Here is a 26,624-nt window from a genome sequence, read left to right on the forward strand (position 1 = left end):
CTTTGCTGAACTCATTTATTAGTTCTAGTAGTTTTGCTGTAGATTTTTTAGGATTTTTGACACATAGTATCATGCTATCTGTAAACAGTGAGAGTTTTACTTTTTCTTTTCCAATTTGGATGCCTTATTAAATTTATTTTTCTTGTCTAATTGTTCTGGCTAGAACTTTCAGCACAATGTTGAATAACAGTGGTGACAGTGGGCATCTTTGCATTGTTCTGATCTTAGAGGGAAAACTTTTAGTCCTTTCCCATTGAGGATGACATTTTCTGTGGACTTTCCACATACTCCCTTTTCATGTTGAGAAAGTTCCTCTCTAGTCCCATTCTTTGAAATGTTTTAATCAGGAAAGGATGTTGAATTTTGTTAAATGCCTTTTCTGCATCAATTGAGATGTTCATGGGGTTTTTCACTTTGATTTGTTGATACAGTATATTACATTAATTGATTTCCTTGTGTTGAACCAGCCTTGCATACCTGGCATACATCCCACTTGGTCATGGTGTATAATTTTTTTAATGTGCTGCTGGATTCAATTTGCCAGTATTTTGTTGAGGATTATTACATCTATATCTATTAAAGAGATTGGTCTGTAATATTCTTGTAGTGTCTTTGTTTGGCTCTGGTATTAGGGTGATGTTGGCTTCATACAATGAGTTAGATATCTTTCCCTGCTCTGCAATGTTTTTGAAGAGTTTTAGCAGGATTGCTACTAATTCTTTCTTGAATTCACATGTGAAGCCATCTGGTCCTGGACTTTTCTTTTGGGGGAGTTTTTTGATCACTGAGATTGTCTCATTGTGATTGATTTGTTGATGTCGTCTATTTCTTTTAGAGTCAAAATTGTCCATTTCATCTATGTTGTCTAGTTTTCTGGCATATTCTTGCCCATAGTACCCTTTCATTACCTCCTTTATTTCTGTGGGATCAGTGTTTATGTCTCCCCTTTTATTTCTGATTTATTTACATTATCTCTCATTTTCTTTTGTCAACCTAGCTAAGGGGCCATCAATTTTATTGATTTTCTCAAAGAACCAACTTCTGATTTTGTTAATTTTCTCTATTGTTTTCATGTTCTTAATTTCTAATCTTTATTATTTCTTTCCTTTTGTTTCCTTTGGGTTTAGTTTGCTGTTCTCTCTCTAGTTTTTCCAAGTGAACAATTACTTCCTTGATTTTTGCTCTTTCATCTTTTTAAATTTAGGAATTTAAGGCAATAAATTTCTCTCCCAGCCCTGCCTTTGCTGCATCCCATAAATTTTGATATGTTGTATTTTCATTTTCATTTGCCTCCAGATATTTATTTATTTCTCTTGTAATTTCCTCCTTGAACCAGTGGTTTTTTAAGTGTGTTGTTTAGCCTCCATATATTTGTGAATTTTCTGGCCCTCTGCCTATTATTGATTCCCCACTTCATTCCATTATATGAGAAAGTGTTTTGTGTAACTTCAGTCTTTTAAAATTTATTGAAACTTGCGTTGTGATCTAGCAAAAATCATTCTATCCTTTAGAATGATTCATGTGCACTTAAGAAAAAATGTGTATCCTGCTGTTGTGGAGTGTAATGTTATTTAAATGTCTGTTAAGTATAGTTCATTTTTCATATTATTCACAACCTCTGCTTTGTTATTTATCCTCTATATAGATTTATCCTCTATTGATGAAAACATGGAATTGAAATCTCTAACTATTATGGTAGAGGTGTCTATTTTCCCCTTCGTGTTGTCAGTGTTTGCCTCATGTATTTTGGAGCACACTGGCTTGGTGCATAAGTATTTATGATTGTTATATCTTATGGTAGAATTGTTGCTTTTATTAATACATCATGTCCATCTTTGTCTCTTTTGTTTTACATTTAAAGTCTAATTTGTTGGATATTAGTATAGCTACTCCTGCTCTTTTCTGATTGTTGTTTGCATAAAATATTTTTTCCCAACCTTTCACTTTCAACCTGTGTTTGTCCTTGGGTCTAAAATGCATCTCCTGTAGACAGCATATAGATGGATCCTGTTTATTTAATCCATTCTGCCAGACTATGTCTTTTGATTGGGGAGTTTAATCCATTAACATTTAATGTCATTACTGTAAAGGCAGTACTTTTTTATACCATTTTGTCTTTTGGATATGTCATATCTAATTTTTTTTCTCTGTTTACCTTTACCAATAGACTTCATTTCTATACTCTTCTCCAGACCTCTTTCTCCTGCCTTTTCCTATCTGCCTGTAGTGCTCCCTTCAGTATTTCTTGTAGAACCAGTCTCTTATTAACAGATTCTCTCAGTGATTGTCTGAAAATATTTTAATCTCCTCCTCATATTTGAAGGACAGTTTTGCTGGGTATAGCATTCTTGGTTAGCAGTTTTTCTCTTTCAGAATCTTAAATATAACATACCACTGCCTTCTCACCTCCATGGTTTCTGCTGAGAAATCCACACATAGTCTTATCGAGCTTCCCTTGTATGTGATGGATTACTTTTCTCTTGCTGCGTTCCACATACTCTTTGTCTTTGACATTTGACAATCTGATGAGTAAGTGTCTTGGAGTATGTCTGTTTGGATCCATTTTGTTTGGGGTACTCTGCACTTCTTGGATCTGCATTATAGTTTGCTAGCTGCTGGAATGCAATATACCAGAAACAGAATGGCTTTTAAAAGGGGGAATTTAATAATGCTAGTTTACAGTTCTAAGGTTGAGAAAATGTCCCAGTTAAAACAAGTCTATAGAAATGTCCAATCAAAGGCATCCAGGGAAAGATACCTTGGTTCAGGAGGGCCAATGAAGTTCAGGGTTTCTCTCTCATGTGGATGGGCACACGGTGAACATGGTGTCATCTGTTAGCTTCCTCTCCTGGCTTCCTGTTTCATGAAGCTCCCCGGGAGGCATTTTCCTTCTTCATCTCCAGAGGTCATTGGTTGATGGACTCTGCTTCTCATGGCTGTGTCATTCTTCTCTGATTTCTCTGAATCTCCTGCTTTCTCCAAAATTTTTCCTCTTTTATAAGATTCCAGTAAACTAATCAAGACCCACCCAAATGGGTGGAGACATGCCTGCATTTAATCCATCTTAACAACCACTCTTGATTAAATCACATCTCCAGGGAGATGATCTAATTACAGTTTCAAACATACAATACTTAATAGGGATTAGAAGAAACAGCTGCCTTTACAACATGGGATTAGGATTAAAACATGACTTTTCTAGGGTATATACATCATTTCAAACCAGCACAATCTGTAATTTTATGTCTTTCATTAGATGGGAAAATTTGTTCTATTTTCCCCTTCTCTTCTTTTTCTGAGATACCCACAACAAATACATTCATACACTTCATGTTTTCATTTAATTCCTTGAGACCCTGCTCATATTTTTCCATTCTATTCCCTATATTTTCTTTTGTGTGGCAGATTTCAGATGTCCAGTCTTCTAGTTTACTAATCCATTCTTCTGCCTCTTCTCATTTATTGTTGTAGGTTTCCATTGTTTTCTTCATCTCTTCCTTTATGCCTTTCATTCCCATAAGTTCTGTAGTTTCTTTTTTTTCAAACTTTCAAATTCTTCTTTATGTTCACCCAATGTCTTCTTTATATTCTCCCTCAACTTGTTGATTTGATTTCTGATGAGATTTTGCATGTCTGTTCAAATATCTTGAATTAATTGTTTCAACTCCTGTATCTCATTTGAAGTATTGGTTTGTTCCTTTGACTGGGCCATATCTTCAGTTTTCGTAGTGTGACTTGTTATTTTTTGCTGGCATCTAGGCACTTGATTTCCTTAATTAGTTTATTCTGGAGGTTGTTTTCACTCTTTTACTTAGGTTTTTTATGTTGAATGGCTTTGTTTTCTGTTCTTGGACATTCATTTAAGCTTATTTTAGACCTCTAGCATAGGTTCAAAATTTTTCAACTCTTGTTTTTTTTTTTTTTTTGCCCTGCCTGTATGGAGCCTTTTTTTTTTTGTATGCCATATGGTGGGGTCTAATTTCATTATTTTTCCATATGAGTGTCCTGTTATTACAGCACTATTTGTTTCATTTTTGTTTGTTTCTTTGTTCTTGTTTGTTTTTGATTGTTTGTTTGTTTAGAAGTGCATGGACCAGGAATTGAACCCAGGTCTCCCACATGGCAGGTAAGACTTCTACCACTGAACTCCCCTTGCAGCCCCCCCCCCACTTTTTTTTACTTAAAAAATATTTCTATTAATAAAAAAACATACAAACACAGAAACACCCGTAACATATAAAACATTCCATAATGTGTGATATACAGTCAGTGGCTCGCAATATCATCACATAGCTGTGTATTCATTGTTATGATCACTTTTTAAAACATTTTCATCACTGCAGAAAAAGAAGTAAAAAAAGAAAAAAGAAAAAACTCATACATACCATACCCCTCACCTCTCCCTCTCATTGACTAGTATTTCCATCTACCCAATTTATTTTAACCTTTGTTCCCCCTATTATTTGTTTATTTTTAACCATATTTTTTACTCATCTGTCCATACCCTAGTTAAAAGAAGCATCAGACACAAGGTTTTCACAATCACATAGTCACATTGTAAAAACTATATCATTATATAGTCATCTTCAAGAAACAAGGGCTATTCGAACACAGCTCTGTAATTCAGGTTCTTCCCTCCAGCCACTCCAATACACCATAGGCTAAAAAGGAGATATCTATATAATATATAAGAATAATCTCCAGGATAACCTCTTGACTCTATTTGAAATCTCTCAGCCACTAACACTTTATTTTGTCTCATTTGTCTCTTCTACCTTTTGGTCAAGAAGGTTTTCTCAATCCCTTGATGCCAGGTCCCAGGTCATCCTGGGATTTCTGTCCCATGTTGCCAGGGAGATTCATACCCCTGGGAGTCATGCCCACATAAGAGGGGAGGGTAGTGTGTTCCCTTGCCACGTCGGCTTAGAGTGAGAGGCCACATCTGAGCATCAAAAGAGGTTCTCTGGGGGTGACTCTTTAGGCCTAATTTTAAGTAGGCTTAGCCTATCCTTTGCAGGAATAAGTTTCATAGGGGTGAACCCCAAGATTGGGGGCTCAGCCTATTGATTTGGTTGTCCCCACTGCTTGCTAGAATATCAGAAATTCTCCAAATGGGGAAGTTAAATATTGCCCCCTTTCTCTCCGTCCCCCAAGGAGACTTTGCAAATACTTCTTTATTCACTGTCCAAATCTTTCTGGGATTTATCGGGGCATCACACTAATCTGGACAAACCAACAAAATCTCATGCCTTATTCAAGATTCCATGTACTTATGGTATTAACTAAACTGACCTGAGTGGAGGCTTTTTTTTTTTTTTGAGGAGCTCCTCATGTATTATAGACCCCAGTCAGATTTTCCCATGCCAGAGAGGCCCATGTCTCAGGAGGAGAGAGTATCCAATATTAGTTTTCCCTGAGGGTGCAAGCTAGCAGGTTGTCAGATTTTTCTATGAAACCTCTAGACTCTGTGCTTTTCCTATCCTGCCCACCATGTAGTTCTTGTCTGCCCATGGCTTCCCACCAGCTTAAAATGATGTGGTGCCTTTAATTTCAGCAGACTCTACCTGTCAGGGGTGTAGTTGAGACAGAAATGATATAATAGGATGGCTTTGATTCCTTCAGTTTTCCAACCCCTGGGGCCTGAATTCCTTAAAGGAGAGATTCCACTTGAATTGGGCCTTGCCCCCCTTTCCTTGGGGAAATTACACCCTTAGGTGTAGCTAACAAGTAACTGATAAGTTACTTTTTCTTTTCAGAGAAACTTTAGTTCCACCCTTGCCTGGGGCAGTGGAAGATAGAGTACTTCCAGTTCTATCTAATGAGCTGTTAAGAAGTATAAGAAAAGCAAAAAAGCTTTTTCAGAGCTGGATCCCTTCCCTCAGGAAGAGCTAGAGTTGGTACGTCGTTCTGTGTATCTACAGGCTTTATGTGCTCCCTTTTCTTGGGGTCCAGCCCTTTTCCAGAATTTTGTGTTGCCCAACTGAAAAAGCCTGTTTTACTTTTTTCTTTTTCTTTTTTTTTTTTTGTCCATCAGCCCTGCCCCCTCTTGGTAGAGGCAACAACTCCTAGTTCCTTCAGTGTTTATTCCAGGTTTATCTGTGCTGTGGTCCTGTTTTCAGTTGTCAGAATTTGTTAATTAATTCCATAACTGGAGTTTGGTTGAGCTAAACTGTTGCTGCTAATAAAGTCTGTTTCTTTTCCCCCAGGGAACCAGCCTACTGTTCCCATGGGGGAGGAGCACTGGCCTCCACGGCTTGGGGGACTTATAAGTTGTGTCAGATCTCAGCCATTCTACCTGGTCCAGACTGGTGTATGCTGTGTGTCCAGTCACTGATGTTCCCCCAGGAGTTGTTGTGTACCACTCCTGGCTAATTACCAGCTGCTCTGGAGGAAGAATTAAATTAAATTCCACACTTCATCATGCTGCCATCTTGCCCTTTGTCTTTTCTTTTTTAACAATTTCCTTTGTAATCCCACCTTTTGTTTTTTTCGGGGCAACCTATTTCTTCATTTTTCTATTTAACCACATCCTGTCTTCTTCCAAGTTGTTTTCCATTTTTCCATATTTCTCGAGCATTTCTCTACAATTTCCATCTTCTAAGCCTTCAAGATTATATTCAGGTTCCTTTCTATAAAGATTTTCCAATTCATTTGCTGTGGTTATTTGTTATGCTTCATCATAATTCTATGCCAGGCAAAATTTCTCTTCTTATGTTGTAGGTTTTGATTTTGGAAACTCCTTTTTCTTCTTTACCTTGCACATCAAAATTACAAGATCATTTTAAAATTGCTTTCACCTGTAAAATCATTTGAAGCTCAGTATCACACCTCAATTCATTGGTTGAATCAAGTTTGATGTGTTTTAGGGAAAAAAAATGCTTTTAATTGGACTATCCTCCCTGGTTAGTGATTCAGCTGAAGAGAGAGCTGGGGAACTGTGTAGTACTAACAGTGCACTGACTGTCCTCTTCAACAGGTTTTTAAATATTTAGTTGACAGTGCTTTACCTCAGGGGCAGCATTTTAAAAGAACATTCTGAAAACGATTCTCTGGTGAATCAAATGACTTTACTAGGTTTATAGAGTTGATTATTGTTATTTGCAGTAGTTATGTCCTAAAAGTCATCATAAACACTTAATTAGGGAATACTGAAACATTGCTGCTTGGGGAAAACAGGCTTAGGCTCCTGTTAGCTGCTGATCATATTTACAGCAAGTAATTCATACATAACCTCTATTTATGTCTGTTTCTGTTTAAAAACACTCAATTTAACATATGCTGTTGATTTATTAACATTGAACTCACTGCCAGCAGCACTATAAGTTAATGCCTGAACAAGGCTCATGTAACATGCATATTTTCTCTTAAGGCACATCAGAGTCTTCTCATGCTTGGGAACCCTAGATGGCCCTTAAGCACTATAGTTAGGGGCCATTTTAAACAGTAAAATCACCAACAAAACCCAAAAAACTAATAAAAATGTGGCACTAAATATAAGCGAGGCCCCTTGTTTTTAGGATGGGAGCTGAAACAAGAAGTCAGAGTATTGCTTTGTGTGATCTCAGCTGAGAATGTATGTGTGGCATGGTTGAAAATTTTCCAACTCTGTGTACTTCCTCCAATGACCACAAAAGCTCCACAAGCATTTATTTTGGAATTACACATAGGTAAATGTGCAAATATGGAATTTTCAAATAGTAACAATCAACTTTATAATGCATGTAATGTCCTGTGTCCTCTTTCACAAATTTTGGGTGGCTTTGCTTTTCTGATGATTAATTTAAGAGTCCCATCTGTGTTTACACATAAAAAGGTATAATATAGTTTTTACTTTCCTCCTGGGCACACACTCAAATATCCTTTCAGCCTGAGTGTTTGCTGACATTGAATTCTGTGGTGGCTCAGTTCATATGTCTGCTTGGCTAGGTTATGGTGTCTGGTTGTTTGATCGAGGAAGTACTAGCTGGTTATTACTATGAAGATATTTGATGGATTTAAATCATTAGTTAATTGCATCTATGGCTGATTACAGCCTAATACATGCTCCAAAAGGTCAGTTTTGTCCCCAGTCTACAGCTGAGCTAGATGCAGTTTATCCTCTTTGATTATCAAGGACAATTTTTGTCAAAATGGCTGAAGCTGAGTTTTTCTCAAGTTTAATTTATGACTAGCTCCTCCAATACTTTTCAGTTCCCAATTGTATGACTCCTTCAAAATCTAAAAAGGCAGTCGTTGCTAACTTTGAAGTCTCTCCTCTAAAAACATTACAGATCTCTCTGCAGTAGCCTGAAGCTCCATACCTCTCACAGGGACACCAGCTGTTCTAATCTGCCAGCTGCTGGAATGCAATACACCAGAAACGGAAGAGCTTTTAAAAAGAGGAATGTAATAAGTTGCAAGTTTACAGTTCTAAGGCCAAGAAAATGTCCCAAGTAAAACAAGTCTATAGAAATGTCCAATCTGAAGCATCCAGGGAGCGATACCTTGGTTCAAGAAGATTGATGACTTTCAGCACCCTTTTCTCAAGTGGAAAGGTACATGGTGACACGTCCAGGGTTTCTGTCTAATCTGGAAAGGCACATGGCAAACACAGAGTCAGCTAGCTTCCTCTCCAGGCTTCCTGCTTCATTAAGCTCCCCAGGAGGCGCTCTCCTTCTTCATCTCCAAATGTTGCCAGCTGGTAGACTCTCTTCTTCGTGGTTCTATGGCATTCTCTGCTCTCTCAGGATATCCAACTTTATCCAAAATGTTTCCTCCTTTATAGGATTCCAGTAAACTGATCAAGACCCACTTGAATGGGTGGACTCACGTCTCCATGTAATCAAGTTTAATACCCACAATTGATTGAATCACATCTCCATGGAGATAACTTAACCAAGTTTCCAACCTATAGTACAAAATAGGGATTAGAAGAAACTATTGCTCTCACAAAACTGATTAGGATTAAAACATGACTTTACTAGGGTACACAAAGCCTTTCAAACTGGCACACCAGCTGAGGATTTCTCTTTGTAGCATTTGTAGACTGTGTCATCCACATCATTGTATTTGGTTCCTGTGGCCCTCTTCTACTTTTCAGTCCCTATTTATGTCACATCTTCAGTACAAAGTTCATAATCAGTTTCTTATTTTTTGACATGATAAAATGTTGATCTATTGATTGCAAATTCATCTAATACACTTTAAGAGAGCATCTAGTTCTCCCAATTTTGTGTGTGACTTTTGATTAGATGGAGATGTGACTCTGCCAATTCAGCATGGGTCTTGATTAGTAGAGTTCTTTAAGAAGGGTAACACTTTGGAGAAAGCTCCGAGCAAATGTAGACACTTGGAGAAAGTTGCTTCAGAGCTGACAGAGAGATGGATGTTTGGAGATGCTTGGAGTGCCAACAGAGAGTGCCACCTCTCTTATTCACATTAAATTTGAATTTTATTCACATTAAATAGATAACATGAGAAGAGAAACAGGAAATCCCTTCTTGGTTGAAAAATATTTCGGCTCAAAATACCATAAGGCACAGGCATTTGGGATAAGGGCTCATGATTAAAGTGCTAGTCAAGAGGTAAAAGTTTTATAAACTCATAAAGCTACCAAGAGTCTTGTCTGGTTGTTGCTCCAGCAAGACATCTGTAATCGATCAGAACCCCCTTGCTGCTTCTCTTCCTCAACACCAGTTAGGAAGAATAGGACTGCTTCCGTACTCTTTTGACTCGATACAGGAAAAGGGACAAAAAGAAGGGAGGTGTTGTGTGAGAACAGAACCAGGAGGGAAAAGTCTGAATAAAAATCTGTGCATGAGAAGAAGGGAGTTTGAAAGACTCACATTCAAGGACAGAGTAATTCTGTGTGGCTGATTGGCAATGTGGCTTCTCCCTTTCCACAATGACCAGATTTTACCTCACTGCCAGAAAAACAAACAAACAACAACAACAAAAAATGGTGTTAATATCATAGGTCCATAAAGTAGAGTTCACTGGAAAGCAACTCATCTATCTGGGTAAATACTCCAAGCCATCTGGACCCTGACATTAGGAAGTCTGAAGAGGTAGAATTTGGGAATCTTGAAGTAAATAAAAAAGTTAATAGGTTCTGTTGTCCTTAAGAATGGGGTCTAATTTTTACTACATTCAGTACAGCATTTTAAGAAGCACGAGCTTTAACATGATTGTCTCTTATGTTTACCAAGTTAATCTATAAATTTTAATTTTTTCTCTAAATTTACATTAGTGTAGGATGTTAAGTAACATACTCATCATATTTTAGACTTTGATATCTCTTTAATATACATTTTACTTAATTTGAAGCAAGATTCACTTTTTCAACTACCTGAAAAATAATAAAGGGTTTCTTTACTGGTATTTCTGATATTTGTTCCCATATATCCTTTGGTGGCATACTTTGTACATAGTTCTCTGCCTTCAAATATTCCTTTCAGATCTTCCTGGTGCTACCCAATACCTTGTGTGCTGGTTTGAAACTCTTATGTACCCTAGAAAAGCCATGTTTAAATCCTGACCCAATCTTGTGAGGGCAACCATTTCTTTTAATCCTGATTCAGTATTGTAGGGCGGAAACTTTTGGTTAGATTATCTCTACAGAGATGTGACACGCTCAAATGTGGGTGTGACCTTTTGATTAGATGGAGATGTGACTCTGCCCATGTTCTGGATGGGATCAGCCTTTCTTAAGTGAAGGTAACCTCTTGTTGGTGCCTTAATTTGGACATTTTCTTGGCCTTAGAACTGTAAACTGGTAACGTATTAAATTCCCTTTATAAAAGCCATTCCACTTCTGGTATATTGCATACTGGCAGCTTAACAAATTAATACACCTAAGAAATGTCCTACTCTAGATTTATTTCATGATTCTCATTCAAGATATACAACCTCATAGGAAGAGACAAAAATGATCACTTTTATCCATTCCAGGTTCTATGAAGAAAGAAAAGTATGACAGTGAAATGAGTAAAAGAACTGGTATCTCAGTAATTTTTCCTTTCCTTTATGACTGAGGCTAACAGGCTTTCATTCATTTCCAAACTACATTGGATTCTCTCATGTCTCATCTAGGAACCTGGAAAAGTCCAGACTGTTGGTTTTCGTCTAGTATTTGTTGAAAGAAATTCCAGTTTAGAGGATGAAGCATAAGAGGATCATGAAAGGATATGATAGTTAACTAAGGTTTAGAGCCAATGACAATCTAGAATCAGTAACTTTCTCAAAGAGGCAGCTATAACTAATGCAGTTACTATGTAATAAATATTCTAAGTGGAATAGAAAGTATTTTTTAGCCAATTGCAACACCAGTACCTCCAGCCAGCCACCTACCAAAAGCATGCAGACCAGTATGACAGTTATGTTGGTATGCCAGTATAAAGTCAATGCATGTGCCTTTAATGCTTCCTGGCAGTACATTCATTTCCAAAACAGCCCAGGCAGATGAAGGTCAAATTAAAAGGAGAGACTGACCAGGGTCTCTCAGGCTCCAGGAAAGGGTTACATGTGTCTCATACATTAGTAATGCCACTATTTCCACACACAATGCAGACCTGTGATGAGCGGAATAGCCATTTCAAGAGGCTTTGCCAGGAACATGCTGTGACTGCAGATTGACAGTCTAAGAGCAGAGGACACAGCCGTGTATTGCTAAGTGAGACACAGTGAGGGGAGGCCATGTGAACCCACACTCAAACCTATCTTGCAGGGCAGCTGGAGGGAGTGTTAGGATCCACTGAGCACAAGTCTCAGCCACAGGAACAGGTGGGTAAGAGCTGGTTTGCGGTTAGGTCTGGAACTTACTCAACGTCCAAGTTTTTAGGATGGTGAGTTGCAGAAAGAGCTGAGGTGGGATAGCCTAATGGGTTTCCTAATTTTGAACTACTTCATAATAAGACCTAAGCAACATTCACTTGCAGCAGGCAACTCAAGGTGTCCCAACACAGGAAATTCCCTGGTTTTATTTACAGCTGGTGTTCTCCAGATTCTGCAGTTTGCAGGACCCATGTTTGTGTGACTTCCTTTGAATTGTCTGAATTTAGAAAGTTTCATTGTACTAGAAGGAAATATTTTCACATGCAGACTGTCCCTTATGGAGGCAGAAATGGCTCTGGCAGTGGTTACCTGGATCAGAGATCTGAGGCAGCTCAGAGCAGCCTGATCTTTTCCAGTCAGTCTGAGGAAGAGACCTCGGTGGGATTCCCTGATTAGAACAGCCTTTGGATGATTCAGGATAGAATCAAGAGGGAGGCTATGCCAGGGTCAGTATCCTATAAACCATAATGGATTTCACATTTGATTCTCATCCTCACACAAAATTGTGCATGTCAGGCTCATCACTGATGTGGTTGTCTCTTTTTATCCTAATCCATTTTCTTTCTCCTTACTTTAGTAAGGCCATCCAGGTGTCCTCGAGCCACAGTTGCTATCAAATGAGTTCTGCATCTCCCAGCACCTAGTCTGCCTAAGTTTTGCTCCCAAGCTTGGTCTTTGGCTCACAGTAGCCCTCTGGTCTCCTGTCTTTCACACAAACATGGGTATGATCTCAGAGAACAGCAGCTGTGCCCTTGGTGCTTTATGTCCCTGTAGTTGAAGGAATGGGAGGTGCAGTCTCAGGGCCAGCACACAATATACTGCTTTATATACAAGAGTATATGTTTTTATTTTGTTCTTTTTTATGTCATTGAATCAGACATGTCATCTACAAAGACCTTTAATCAACCACCTTTACCCACTTGCCTTATTCATTAATATTGTGCTGTTTTGTTGCTTAGAAATATTTTTCTTATTAGAAGTTGATAAATGAAGAGTATTGATATGTGTTCCCAATTTCCTTATTATCTCTACATGTACAGAGACCTCTCAGTAGAGTAAGATGTTCACTTTCCCCACACTAGCCCCAGCTTCCCTTGTGAAAGAGCAGAGTGCTCAGTGTAAAGGAGGCTTGGGTCCTGCAAACTGCAGAATCTGGAGCGCACTGGCTGTAAATAAAGCCAGGGAATTTCCGGTGTTGGGACACCTTGAGTTGCCTGCTGCCAGTGAATGTTACTTTTCTTATTATGAAGAAGTTCAAAATTAGGAAACCCATTAGGCTATCCCACCTCAGCTCTTTCTGCAACTCACCATCCTAAGAAATAGAGGTCATAATTCAGTCTCCATTTGTCTGACACCTGTTTCTCTTTCTTAATTGTTCCACATTTGGTTTAAGTGCTATTCGACCTTTTTGATTTTCAGAATCTGCTGAATTCATCTAGTAAACTAAAAAAAAAAAAGTGACTTCATTTTACTATAATGTATATATTTTAGAATTTCAGTGTGTGACTAGAAACCCATTTATGTCAGCATTTGTGTATTTTGGCTCCCTTCTTTGGTGCTAAAGTAAGGGAAAGCCATTTCAACAACGGTAGACTGGTGAATCTTTCTCTTTTCCAAAAATTGTTAGTGCTTTCAATTTTGTCTTTGTCCCCTAAAGTTCATGAATACACTCATAAGAAGTAGTAGATAACCTGGTTGGAAATGCTGGATTGATGCTCAATTTAATTAACTATACCTGGGAAACTTCTGCGTGTTCTATGCACTGGGCCTGACTCCTACTGCACTGTGAAGACAGGAATTTCCAAGCTACAGGGGAAGGACGACAGGCAGGGCAGGGCGAGGTAAGGAGGGATTACTTCAGAATCCAGGCCTTCCTTTCTGAGCGGCTCCTTGCGTCTCATTTCTCATTCTGTGATCCTGTCATTTCTGTCAGTGTAGGAAAATTTGGCACTGAGTATCAATCACGAAAAAGATCAGTGGCCCTCATTCACTATTCACCATCCATGCCTTGCTTCCACTTCTTTGTTCCACAGGGACTCTTCCTGCATTCTCCTCCCCAGTTCCCCTTAACCAACTCCCTACTTAAGAATTGTGCCTGCCAGTGACCGCTGAAGGTACTGCTTGTGCCACTGAAAGAAAATCATTTATTTCAGTTAATCAGTTCTAATTAAATGCTCATCATTGGGCCAGTTGATAATGATCTCAGTGCTAAGGGTATCACTTTTCCACTGGTTCAGTGAGATTGGGAGCAATACTCTATTTGAAGAAATTAAGTCAAAACCTGACTGAGATTTTTTTTTTGTATGCTGTATGGCGGGGGTCACAGTTCATATTTTTTCCATGTGAGTATCTTGTTATTGCAGCACCACTTGATGAATATTTGTGTGTGTGTGTGTGTTTTGGGGGGGGGGGCATGGGCTGGGAATCAAATCCGGGTCTCCCACATGCCAGGCTCAAATTCTACCACGGAATAACCCTTGCACGTCCCAATCTGACTGAGATTTTAAAGTATCTTACCTGCTTGACACCTATCCACCTGACTTAGGCAGATTTCCATTATTATTGCCTCTCTTTAATTCCCTTCCCCTTACTCATAAAGGATCAAGTTCTATGCCTCAGTGGAATGAAACACCATTCTATACAAAGCAAAAATAGCATAAGGCCTTGTAACAGACTCTCATTTACATTCTAACCTTAAACATACTCCCAGACTAACTGTCCTAGAATGAAGGTGCAATTACATAATTTTCCCTCCAAAGCCCTCAAATGGTGGCCTATGATCTACTTTATTAAATACAACCTCCTCATTCCCATTACAGGCACTCACGATACGGTCATTTGAACTCATTTTCTACACTTCTCCTTAACAGCCCAATACAGTAAAAATGGACTGGAAACTCTCTCCCACTCTAATCTTTACAGATTTGAAGCCTTTGCTCTTAGCCTTTTCTCTGCCTGGAACATGTCCATAAACTCGGTAGTGGGCAGAGATTCTCCCAGACTTTTATAATTCTCCTCAACTAAGTAAATTTTCATTTCCTTGGAGTTCTCACAACATTCATCTTATACTGTATCGTATCTTTTACTATCTTTTATTACTGATAATAGTGAGATTGTCTCAGTCATTTTAATAGATTACTTGAGGGCAGAGGCATTATTTTATTCAACTCTGTAACACTAGCTACATATAGGAGACTAAAGAAATAATCCTTTGGCATAGGCTGACACTAGGTAAACAATAATTACAACACTGAAAACTGAAATATTCAGTCTTAGAAATATGATTCAGGAAATATTTATGGAATGCTGACCTTACCAACAGGAGTATGCCATGCACTGCAGGAGAGACAAGATAAAAACAAGGTCCCTGTTTCTACAGGGAAGTATACTATAGATAAATCACAGGATATAGCAACAGGATTCCTACATTCCAGTTCAAAATCTGCCACTTTTTAGAGCGGGCCACGGTGGCTCAGCAGACTTCTCGCCTGCCATGTCGGAGACCCGGTTCGAGTCCCGGTGCCTGCCCATGCAAAAACAAGCAAACAAAAACTCTGCAACTTTATAAACTGTGTGATCCCGAAGAAGTCACGTCCTCCGTCTCAATTTCTCTAAGAACCTGCCTCATAAACTTAAAACCTACATACCTCACAAGATAAAACATGATAATAGTTGTGAAGGAAGGAGCCAGAGAATGGCTCGAATTGCCTATTACTAGAAATCCCGGACAAATCCAGTAATGTCAGCAAGAGTGCTATCAGCTGGACCTAAGGAAGGCAGTAGGGGCGCACGCGCAGTGCGGAGGAGGTGGTTCCAAATGTGACAGCCAATCTCCTCTTCCAGACATGGACTTCCGGGGTGGCTGCACTTACTGGGAAAGGCTCTCCTTAAGAAATAACTGATGCCGCCTCCAAAACGCCACAGAGCCAAGGTGTATGCTCAACACCTCGCAAAGCGGGACTAGAAGACTGTGGCCCCGGAGTCAGTATTCTACACCGCTCCCAGGCGACCAGCCATTTCCGGGGCTTCTCTAGGCTGGAGGTGGGGCTGCAGTCTCGGTGGTATGAACTCTTTCTGGCCTCCAGGTTTGAACCCCAGCGGGAGGCCGGTTCTTCGCGGAGGTGACGGAGTCACCGGGTGGTTCCTCATCTGTTGCACTGAGACTCCACAGGTAGGCGGAAGAGAGCGGCTGTCACAAAACCCCGGGCATCGCATCAGTTCCTTTTCCTGTTGGAGCCCGGTCCACACACTACGACCCCAAAAATACGATTCTAGGCGGATCCCTGGGAGGGAGGGAGGGGTCGGTTGCGGCCTGATTCCCCAAGGCGCTCCCTCAGCTTCCGCACTGGGCTCATCAGACCGGGTGCGTCTGGGATGCTGACCCCCAGAGAGGGCAGGGGCACACAGCATCGCTCCCCACAGAGGAGGGGAGGGGGTGACTTTGCACTAGGAGACTGAGGAAGGGGGGGGAAGTGGCCCCCACGGAAGCCGGTACAGACTGTCCGGAGGAAACCTGATGTTAACTTTCTCTTTGAATTCTAACAGAGGACACTTGAGATATGGGAGTGGTTTTCGTCCTTTGCAGCCTCTGGGGCTAGAATGGAGGCTGTGTGGGACACAACCATTTATTTTCGGTGGGAGGTGGCATCATCATTACAGGGCGGTGGTCGGCCCGAGTGCCTGGGGAAGCTGTTTTCCCAAACAGGTACCCAAGCGGCTACACGCACTTCTGACATCTTGAAGCAACCTCAGTCTATCCTATGAGCAAATAGAACCCAGGGGTGCTGTTGTTGCACACTCGGAAGCTGCCTCCCTGCAGAGTACTTATGGGTGCTCCTCTGTTCCATTTAGAGGTGGAGCGACCTGGTGGTGGGGGAGAGGTTTCAATAATATTTACCATTGCAGCTGAGGGAACATTCCCATAACCCTGGCTTATGGTATCATGACATAACAGGTCTGTTCAGACTCAGACATCAGCATAGGCTTACACAAATCCACGGAAAGTGCCCGTATACCTCCTGAGCTGCTGTGGGCATCAAGGAGCCAGATTCCTTTGAGTTACTGTGGCATCCTGGAAACAATTGTGTTGCCCTTTCTGTTGTATCACTGCAGCGAAAATTGGACTGGGAACCTTGCTTAGAGGTTTAAAGTCCCTGAGAAAATATAAAGTCAGCAGGAGGGTTATCCTTGCCAACACCCTCTCTGTCTATGAAGAAACTTACTCATCACTAACTTTCTTTCTCTCCAATTATATGGCCTAAAGTATAGATAACTTGTAAATAAAGGCCAGCTCTTTTTATGTTCAATTAAAGTAAATTTAAAAAGTACGGGTACAAATCATCTGCAGAGTGCCCTTTATATGTCTCACAAAGAATTGCCAAAGAAAAATTATGATCTATTTGCTTATTTGGGAAACACCTGGTAGAAATGAGACTTCTTTGCACTAATTATTTTTCTTCTAACATGATCTTACTGGCTCACTTCTCTTGCCAGTCTTAATACAATGGAAAGGATACTGTCAAATGTTCCACAAAGTGAAGGCTTATATCTTCACAAGAGGATGATGGGGCATAGAAGTTGGATTCCCCCCGATTAAAGATAATGGACAGAGATGATGGGTTAAAATTTAGGTAAACTCAAATATATTCTGTTCATTGTAATCTTCCCTTGAAGTTGTAAAGATGGGACTAGATGCGCAGTGATTAATATTTGCCTGATCTCATTGCTTTTAGTCGGTGGGTGTCAGTTTTCTCACTCACCAACTTTTCCCAAGTCTTAAAAAAATAAAAAAGCAAAGTTTATTGACTTCAGTTGACATTATTCTTCTCTGAACAGTGCTCTTGACTAGGAATTGAATAAAAAGAAATGAGAAACATCAATCCTGCAGTAATTTATCATGAGTGTCCTAATACTTGGCAGTTAATTTTGAGGAGACAGGACAGTACCTCACAGTCCATTTTTCTCTGATAATACAGAGTAAGTCAGTATGAGTCATGTGGCTTTCTTCTTGACATGTGTTTTTTTTTTATGCCCTCAGTGCCATCAGAAGAGAGCCTTTTATTGATGATGTACCAAACCTGATGGAGCCTCAGTCGTGAAAGGTGTCACTAACGGACAAGTCACACACAGGATTAAAAGTGTCCCTAAAGCAGGTTGATGATGGGAGATCTGAAGTTCACTGTATACTTGAGCCCCCAGTTTGGTGCTCTGTGGGAGACTAAGGAATCTATGAACCAGGGTTCCACTCAGAGTAAAAAATATACCCCACTGCTGGACAGTCCTGATCCTGAGAGCTCTCACCAGCTCTTCCGGAGCTTTCATTACCATGAAAGAGCTGGGCCCCTCAAGACTGTCAGCCAACTGCAGGAATTATGCCATCAGTGGCTGAGGCCGGAGATCCACTCAAAAGAGCAGATATTGGAACTGCTAGTGCTAGAGCAGTTCCTGGCCATTCTGCCCAAGAAGATCCAGACCCAAGTGCAGAAGCATCACCCACAGAGCATCAAGGAGGCTGTGACCTTAGTAGATCACTTTCACAGAGAATCTGGTCAAACAATACATGAGGTGAGAAGAAAGATCCCTGGTATTAACAATGAAGTATAATAATGGTGGATGTATTAGAAGGTACAGTTAATTGAGTGATATGGATACTAGGTCACACTTCACTTGTTTCCTTAGGACAGCTAGGGCAGGAGCTAAAACCACAGGCCTATACCGGTAGTCCACAGGTTTCTGAACTTTTTCCTGCTGTGCATAACTCACGATGCCAAGCAAGTGTTCTGAAGTGTGTTAGCCTGAGATATTCTCCCCTAGGCAACTGGGCTTGGCAGAGTGGAGATTGGATATCTCCCAGGCTCTTATTGATCCCTTTCCCTTTGGCTCCTTCCTTTCTTCTCTCTCTCTCTCTTTCTCTCCATATATATATATATATATATATATGTATATATATATATATATATATATGTACAAATTTCAAAGTATATTGTAACAAGTAGTTATAAGACAGATTTCAGGTTTGGTAGAGGTTACAGTTTCACGATTTCAGGTTTTTCCTTCTAGTTAATCTAAAACACTGGAGACTGAAAGAAATATCAATATAATGATTTAGCAGTTATACTCATTCATTAAATACTATCTTCACTGTTTTAACTTCTCCTTCTCGTTTGATCCTTCTCCCAATCTTAGAGACTCTGGCCCCTCTGGATATCAGGGCTTATCTGGCCTAGGAACCATCTGGAGGGTGTAGTCTGGAAAGTAATTTTAGTATGTGAAACTTTTGTAGAGTCTCAGATAAAGCCCTAGGTGTTCTTCAGGATTGACAGGACTGGTTTTGATTGGGGTTTGGCAAACCATAATTAGCAATATCTAGCTGAAGCTTGGGTAAGAGTAGCCTCCAGAATAGCCTCGACTCTATTTGAACTCTCTTAGCCACTGATATCTTATTTTGTTGCATTTATTTTTTCCTCCTTTTGGTCAGGAAAACATTTTCATTCCCATGGTGCCAGGGCCAGGCTCATCCCTGGGAGTCATGTCCCATGTTGCCAAGGAAATATTCACCCGTGGTGTCATGTCCCATGTAGGGGGGAGGGTAATGATTTTCCTTGCAGAGTTGGGCTTAGAGAGAGGCCACATCTAAGAAACAAAAGAGGTTTTCTGGAAGTAACTCTTAGGCATAACTATAGGTAGACTTAGCTTCTCCACTACAGAAATAAGCTTCATAAGCGCAAGCCTTTAAGATCAAGGGTTTGGCCTGTTAAGTTGGGAATTCCTAATGTTTGAGACAGTATCAGGGTTTTCCCAGTGGTAAAGTTTAACAGTTCCATAGTTTTTCTCCAGTCCCTCAAGGGACTTAGCAGTACTTTTTAATGATCTGCCCAACATACTCTGAGATGTATCTGGGTATTACATTAAGCTATACAGAATTACAAGCCCTCATTCCCATTCTGGGCTCCATGTGTTTGGGTTGTTTAAATGAGCTATCCAGGCAGGTTGAGTTTAGATTATGCACTGCAGAAAATTTAGAAAATTTTAGGTTTTGGACACAATAAACCTCTCTTCCTTTGGTCTCATACAGAAGGTAGAGTTCTAAAATATAGACAATGTCATCCTTTACCCTGTATTCCAATTTACCTTAGTCCTAACCAGAGCAGCTTCGTTCTTATCTCTAATTGAAGCCTGATCTCTTTAACAGTTGTTGTATATAGCAATGCTGACTTTCACAGCTGTAGAACTCCAGCTCTGAGTCTTAGGTGTCACCTAGGTACCCACAGTTCCAGGGAGATGCTAGGTTATACATATATAGCACAGCATCTCAAAATCTAGAAATAAAATTTACTGCTGTGGACTAAATGTGGTTTCTATAAGAGCTTAGAATCTAGGCCTCAGTTATCTTATAAGTATTTTCTAAAAGAGGCCATACAATATTTGTGCCTTTGCTACTGGCTTAATTTGTACCATATAATGTCCCCAAGGTTCATTCACCTCATTGCATGCCTCACAACTTCCTTACTTTCTGTAGCCACACAGTATTCCAACATATATATACACCAAAGTTCGCCATTCTACTTCTCAGTCAGTGTTTCCTTCAGTCACCTCCCCTTCCATTGGGCATCATGGATAATGTCCAACATAGACAATCCATGTCTCACATTATCCTCTTTAGATGTACAGTCAACACTCAGTTTTAGATAATTTTCATTGCTCCAAAGAGGAAAATAATCTATAAACACCCCTTCACCAAAAAGAAAACCAAACCTCCCCTTAATTCTTGTCCTTCCCAACCCCCTCCAATTATTTATGTCTGGTATTGCTGTGGTACTGTTGAGGTCTTCCTGTTAAACATAGCCCATAGCATGCAATAGTAGTTTTCCCCCTATACCCCTCTATTATTGACTCTTTGTACAAGATTCATACCTTTGAAGTATGCAAGAACTTATTTATATTTGTAGTTTTAATCAGTGGGATGCATGGCTCTATTCAACCACTTTCACTCATGTTCATTTTCAATATGGCAATGTTACTTATAAACCCACTAATGAACTGCCATCACTTCTATCCGTTTCCTTACATTTGAGTTCAACCTCATTAGCTAACTATTCACCTATCTCTAGCTTCTGTTTATCTCTAGGTCTCCTATATTCTGCATTATATGCCTCCAGTTTATCTTTATCAGGATCATAATAGCAAAACCATATGGCAACTGTCCTTTTGTGTCTGGCATATTTCACTGAGCATTATGTCCTCGAGGTTGACCCACATTGTCATATACTTTGTGACCTCATTTTGTCTTACTGCTACATAATATCCCATCGTATGTATATACCACATTTTGTTCATCAACTCTTCTGTTGATTGGCACTTGAATTGTTTCCATCTTTTGACAATTGTGAATAATGCTTCTATGAACATCGGTGTGCAAATGTCTGTGTCACTGCTTTTAGTTCTTCTGGATATATACCAAGTAGTGGTTGCCAGGTCATATGGCAACTCAATATTTAGTTTTCGAAGGAACTGCCAAACTGTTTTCTTCAGTGGCTGTACCATTATACATTTCCATCAGCTCTGAATAAGTGTTCCAATTTCTCCACATCCTGTTCTATATTTGTAGTTTTCTATTTGTTTAATAACAGCTATTCTTATAGGTTTGAGATGATATCTCATTGTAGTCTTGATCTACATTTCCTTATAGGTAATGGAATTGAACATCTCTTCATGTGCTTTCTAGCCATCTTTATTTGCTCTTCAGAAAAGGGTCTATTCATATCCTCTGCTTATTTTATAATTGAATTGGTTTTTTTGGTTGTTGATTGTATGATTTCTTTATGTATACCAGATATCAAACCTTTATTCAAAATGTGATTTACAAATATTTTCTCCCATTGTGTTGGCTGCCTCTTCACCTTTGTGACAAATTCCTTTGAGGCACAAAAGCAATTGATTTTGAGGAGTTCCCATTTGTTTATTTTTTTTCTTTTGTTGCTTGGGCTTTGGATGTAAAGTTTAAGAGGCTGCCTCCTCTTATTAGATCTTGAAGATGTTTCCCTATATTTTCTTCCAGGAGTTTTATGGTATTGGCTCTTATATTTAGGTCTTTGATCTACTTTGAGTTAATTTTTGTATACGGTGTAAAATAGGGGCCCTCTTTTGTTCTTTTGGCTATTGATATCCAGTTCTCCCATGCCCATTTATGGAAAAGACTATTCTGTCACAGTTCAGAGGATTTGGGGACCTTGTCGAAGATCAGTTGACCATAGATTTCCTGGTATATCTCTGCACTCTCAATTTGATTCCATTGGTCAATACTTCTATCTTTGTGCCAGTACCATGCTCTTTTAACCACTGTGACTTTGTGATAAGCTTTAAAATCAGATATTGTTAGTCCTCTCACTTTGTTCTTCTTTGTTAGGATATTTTTAGCTATTTGAGGTCTATTTCCCTTCCAAATTTAATAAGTTTTTCCAAGTCTTCAAAGTAGTTTGTTGGGATTTTTTTTTTCATTTTTTTTAGTAATTAAAGAAAAAAAAGAAATTAAGACAGCATTTAGAAATCATTCCATTCTACATATGCAATCAGTAATTCTTAACATCATCACATAGATGCATGGTCATCATTTCTTAGTACATTTGCATCGATTTAGGAAAAGAACTAGCAAAACAACAGAAAAAGGATATAGAATGTTAATATAGAGGAAAAAAATAAAAATAATAATAATAGTAAAAAAAAGAAAAGAAAAAAAAGACAAACCAACAGACAGACAAAAAAAAAACTATAGCTCAGATGCAGCTTCATTCAATGTTTTAACATGATTACCTTACAATTAGGTATTATTGTGCTGTCCATTTTTGAGTTTTTGTATCTAGTCCTGTTGCACAGTCTGTATCCCTTCAGCTCCAATTACCCATTATCTTACCCTGTTTCTAACTCCTGCTGGACTCTGTTACCAATGACATATTCCAAGTTTATTCTCGAATGTCGGTTCACATTAGTGGGACCATACAGTATTTGTCCTTTAGTTTTTGGCTAGACTCACTCAGCATAATGTTCTCTAGGTCCATCCATGTTATTACATGCTTCATAAGTTTATTCTGTCTTAAAGCTGCATAATATTCCATCGTATGTATATACCACAGTTTGTTTAGCCACTCGTCTGTTGATGGACATTTTGGCTGTTTCCATCTCTTTGCAATTGTAAATAACGCTGCTATAAACATTGGTGTGCAAATGTCCGTTTGTGAGGGTTGCCCGGGGCTTGGCAGGGGAGGGCTACCTGGGGCATGGAGCCTGGACCCGCACCCCCATAGACCCGGCGGAGCTCTCGGCTGAGCCCGCGGCTGCCTCCGCCTCCCTGCCTGGGCTATGGCCGTGGCTGTGTTGCTGGGCCCGGCTCCGGTGCTGGTGACCTTCAAGGACGTGGCTGTGACCTTCACCCAGGAAGAGTGGGGTCAGCTGGACCTGGCCCAGAGGGCCCTGTACCGGGAGGTGATGCTGGAGACCTGCAGGCTCCTGGCCTCGCTGGGTAAGGCTGCACTTCTCTCCCATGTGAGGCAGCTGCAGCTTCCTTGATTCCTGGCTGGTCAGGAGGGCCGTGGGGGCTGCCTGCCCTCTTCCCCGCAGGCCCTGCAGTGTTCTGGATCCATCTCCTGCCTGCTCTCCCTGTGTCTGCATCAGGAAATCTGGTTCCCAAACCAGACTTGATCCATCTTTTGGAGCATGGCCAGGAACTGTGGATGGTGAAGAGACACCTCTCCCAAAGCACCTGTCAAGGTGATAGAGAAAAATATCAGACCAGAGAACCAACCCCTTCTCAGTTGGTCTTGTCAAAGGGACCCATGTTCCAGGGAAGCCTAACTCAGGAATCTTCAAGGGACTCCAGGTTGGGGCAAGCCAGGGATCAGGAAGAGCTTTTGGAAATGCAGAAAAGGCACTTAAAGCCAGAGACAGACTCCCACAAGGATACTCAAACTGGGAAGATGAGCCTTGATGATGATGGTTTGGAAAGAGATAATATTCTGCCCTCAAGGGTATTACAGAAGCGAGTGCTTCCAGGAGATACTCTTCCTGACTGTGACTCACATGGACCGAGTAAAGACTCCATGATTGATGAAGGGAAAAACCCCTGTGAATGCAAGGAATGCAGGAAAGGTTTTAACAGGAAGTGGAACCTTGTTCGACATCAGCGGATTCACACTGGAATGAAGCCCTATGAATGCAATGAGTGTGGGATGGTCTTTAGCCAAAGCTCAACCCTTATTCGGCACTATGTGATTCATACTGGAGAAAAGCCATACAAGTGCACTGACTGTGGGAAGACCTTCAAACGCAGGTCGTACCTCATCTCATGCAGCACCTTCCAATTCACACTGGTGAGAAGCCCTATGAGTGCAGTGAATGCAAAATGGCCTTTGCCCATCGCTCTACTTTTATTCGGCATAATAGGACCCACACTGGAGAAAAACCCTTTGAATGCAAAGAATGTGAGAAAGCCTTTAGCAATAGGGAATACCTAATTCAGCACTACATCATCCACACTGGAGAGAAGTCTTATGATTGCGGGGAGTGTGGGAAGGCCTTCAGATGCAGCTCAGAACTCACACAGCACCAGTGGATTCACACTGGAGAGAAGACCTGTGAATGCATCCAGTGTGGGAAAGCTTTTCACTGGAGTGCAAACCTCATTCAACACTCTGTCATCCATACTGGGGAGACATCTTACAAGTGTATTGAATGTGGGAAGGCTTTCAGACACAGGTCACACCTTATACAGCACAATCAGGTTCACACTTCAGAAAAGCCCTGTGGGTGCAGTAATGTGGCAAGGCCCTCATCTGCCACTCTGTCTTTCATTCTAGGGTTCACACTGGTGCCAATCCTTTTGAGTGCAGAGACTGTGGGAAAGCCTTTTGTCACAGCTCTTTCTTAACTGTGTGAGTAGTCACATTGCAGTGAATGTAAGAAAATCTTCAGCCTCAGCTCAGCCCCCAAGGAGCTCCAAAAGTTTCTTCTGAAGAGAAATGTGGAGAGGCCCTTTACCAATGGGCCAATTTCCATCAACATCAGTGAATTCATACTGAGGAAATTTCTGAATATAACTACTAAAGACTGTCTATAGCCAAATGAAAAATCTTATTTGCCATCTGAGAATTCATACTGCAGTCATTAAGTGTCATCACTGGATGAAAGCCTTCTGTGATAGATCCTGACTTGTCATCTAAAGAGTCATATTAGGCCCGCCGTGCGGCACCCACGCCCCGCAGCAGCCGACCCGCCCGCCCTCCTCTTCTGCCTTCACCGGCTCCTCCGCCACTGGCCTCCACAGCCTTACCACCCTCACCTTTCCTCCTCCAGAACAGCTACTGGGGGAGTGGAGACAATACAGAGCAGGTCCCGGAGCCACGACGGAGATCAAAGGGATGGCGTACCCCATCCTGGAACAGTTGACTGTCTGGGAGAACCAGCTCCGGTGAGATCACCGAGGGGCGCGGGCTTTCCTGGGTGGGACGGCAAGCGGCCGGAGTCCCTCCCTTCCTACTTCCCAGGCCAGCTGGCAGAATTGGACAGGCGGTCCCCTTGGGCCGCGGCGGCTGGCGCCCCCACCACGTGAGGCCCCCCGGACCAACTGAGAGAGTTCGGTCGGAAATCCCCAGACTGCAGATAACAGGGACCGGGGGGTCCCTTCCAAACACGTGGCTCCCCGGTCCGGCTGGGAACAGTGCACTCTCCCGGGCTGCGACAGCTGGCGCCCTCCCGCCATGCTTGGCGCCCCGGGCCGACTAGGTAATTCGGCCAGACGCTGTCCCGTGCTGCGGCGGCCAGCGACCCTCCCCGCGTTTGGAACCCTGGGCCGGCTGGCACTCTTCCAAGACGCTTCGGCTGCCGAACCTCCCCTACGGCAAGAATTTTCCAGAGTTAAAGGACCCACAGCAACTTTCACTGGTGGAACCCGTAGACAAACGTGTGCCACGAGCGCCACCTACTGGGCAGGATAAGAAAAACAGAACCCAGAGATTGCACAGAAAAATCTTTCAACCTGTGGGATCCAACACCCAGGGAAATCTGACTAAATGCCCAGACGCCAGCAGAAGATAATGGATCACGCTCAGAAAACTGAAAATATGGCCCAGTCAAAGGAGCAAACCAATAGTTCAAATGAGATACAGGAGCTGAAACAACTAATGCTGAATATACGAACAGAAATGGAAAACCTCTTCAAAAACGAAATCAATAAATTGAGGGAGGACATGAAGAAGACATGGGCTGATCAAAAAGAAGAAATAGAAAAATTGAAAAAACAAATCACACAGCTTATGGAAGTGAAGGATAAAGTAGAAAAGATGGAAAAAACAATGGATACCTACAATGACAGATTTAAAGAGACAGAAGATAGAATTAGTGATTTGGAGGATGGAACATCTGAATTCCAAAAAGAAACAGAAACTATCCGGAAAAGAATGGAAAAATTTGAACAGGGTATCAGGGAACTCAAAGACAATGTGAACCGCACAAATATACGTGTTGTGGGTGTCCAAGAAGGAGAAGAGAAGGGAAAAGGAGGAGAAAAACTAATGGAAGAAATTATCACTGAAAATTTCCCAACTCTTATGAGAGACCTAAAATTACAGATCCAAGAAGTGCAGCGCACCCCAAAGAGATTAGACCCAAATAGGCGTTCCCCAAGACACTTACTAGTTAGAATGTCAGAGGTCAAAGAGAAAGAGAGGATCTTGAAAGCAGCGAGAGAGAAGCAATGCATCACATACAAGGGAAACCCAATAAGACTATGTGTAGATTTCTCAGCAGAAACCATGGAAGCTAGA

At 40.9% G+C, this 26,624-nt stretch overlaps 2 protein-coding genes across 10 annotated transcripts in view; both read left to right on the top strand.

The window, feature by feature from the left end:
• Nucleotides 1–26,624, top strand: part of LOC143670160 (zinc finger protein 75D-like) — a 92,074-nt gene that overhangs the window by 40,379 nt on the left and 25,071 nt on the right. For 5 of the 9 annotated variants that reach the window (XM_077144804.1, XM_077144798.1, XM_077144800.1 and 2 more), the window contains 2 exons: nt 15,897–15,982; nt 17,849–18,375. The exons of 2 other annotated variants lie outside the window; for them this stretch is intronic. In XM_077144804.1, the coding sequence (XP_077000919.1) occupies nt 17,968–18,375 (408 nt within the window). In that variant the 5' untranslated portion in view covers nt 15,897–15,982; nt 17,849–17,967. The remainder of the gene's footprint in view (nt 1–15,896; nt 15,983–17,848; nt 18,376–26,624) is intronic. 2 more of the 9 variants (XM_077144801.1, XM_077144803.1) reach the window with 1 other exon arrangement.
• LOC143670159 (uncharacterized) lies at nt 23,167–25,398 on the top strand. The gene is given in 3 exon segments (XM_077144796.1): nt 23,167–23,326; nt 23,479–24,140; nt 24,143–25,398. Coding segments are annotated over 3 exon segments (1,410 nt in total). The 3' UTR covers nt 24,731–25,398.

Source organism: Tamandua tetradactyla, chromosome X (assembly GCF_023851605.1).
Source record: "Tamandua tetradactyla isolate mTamTet1 chromosome X, mTamTet1.pri, whole genome shotgun sequence".
Taxonomy (NCBI): Eukaryota; Metazoa; Chordata; class Mammalia; order Pilosa; family Myrmecophagidae; genus Tamandua; species Tamandua tetradactyla.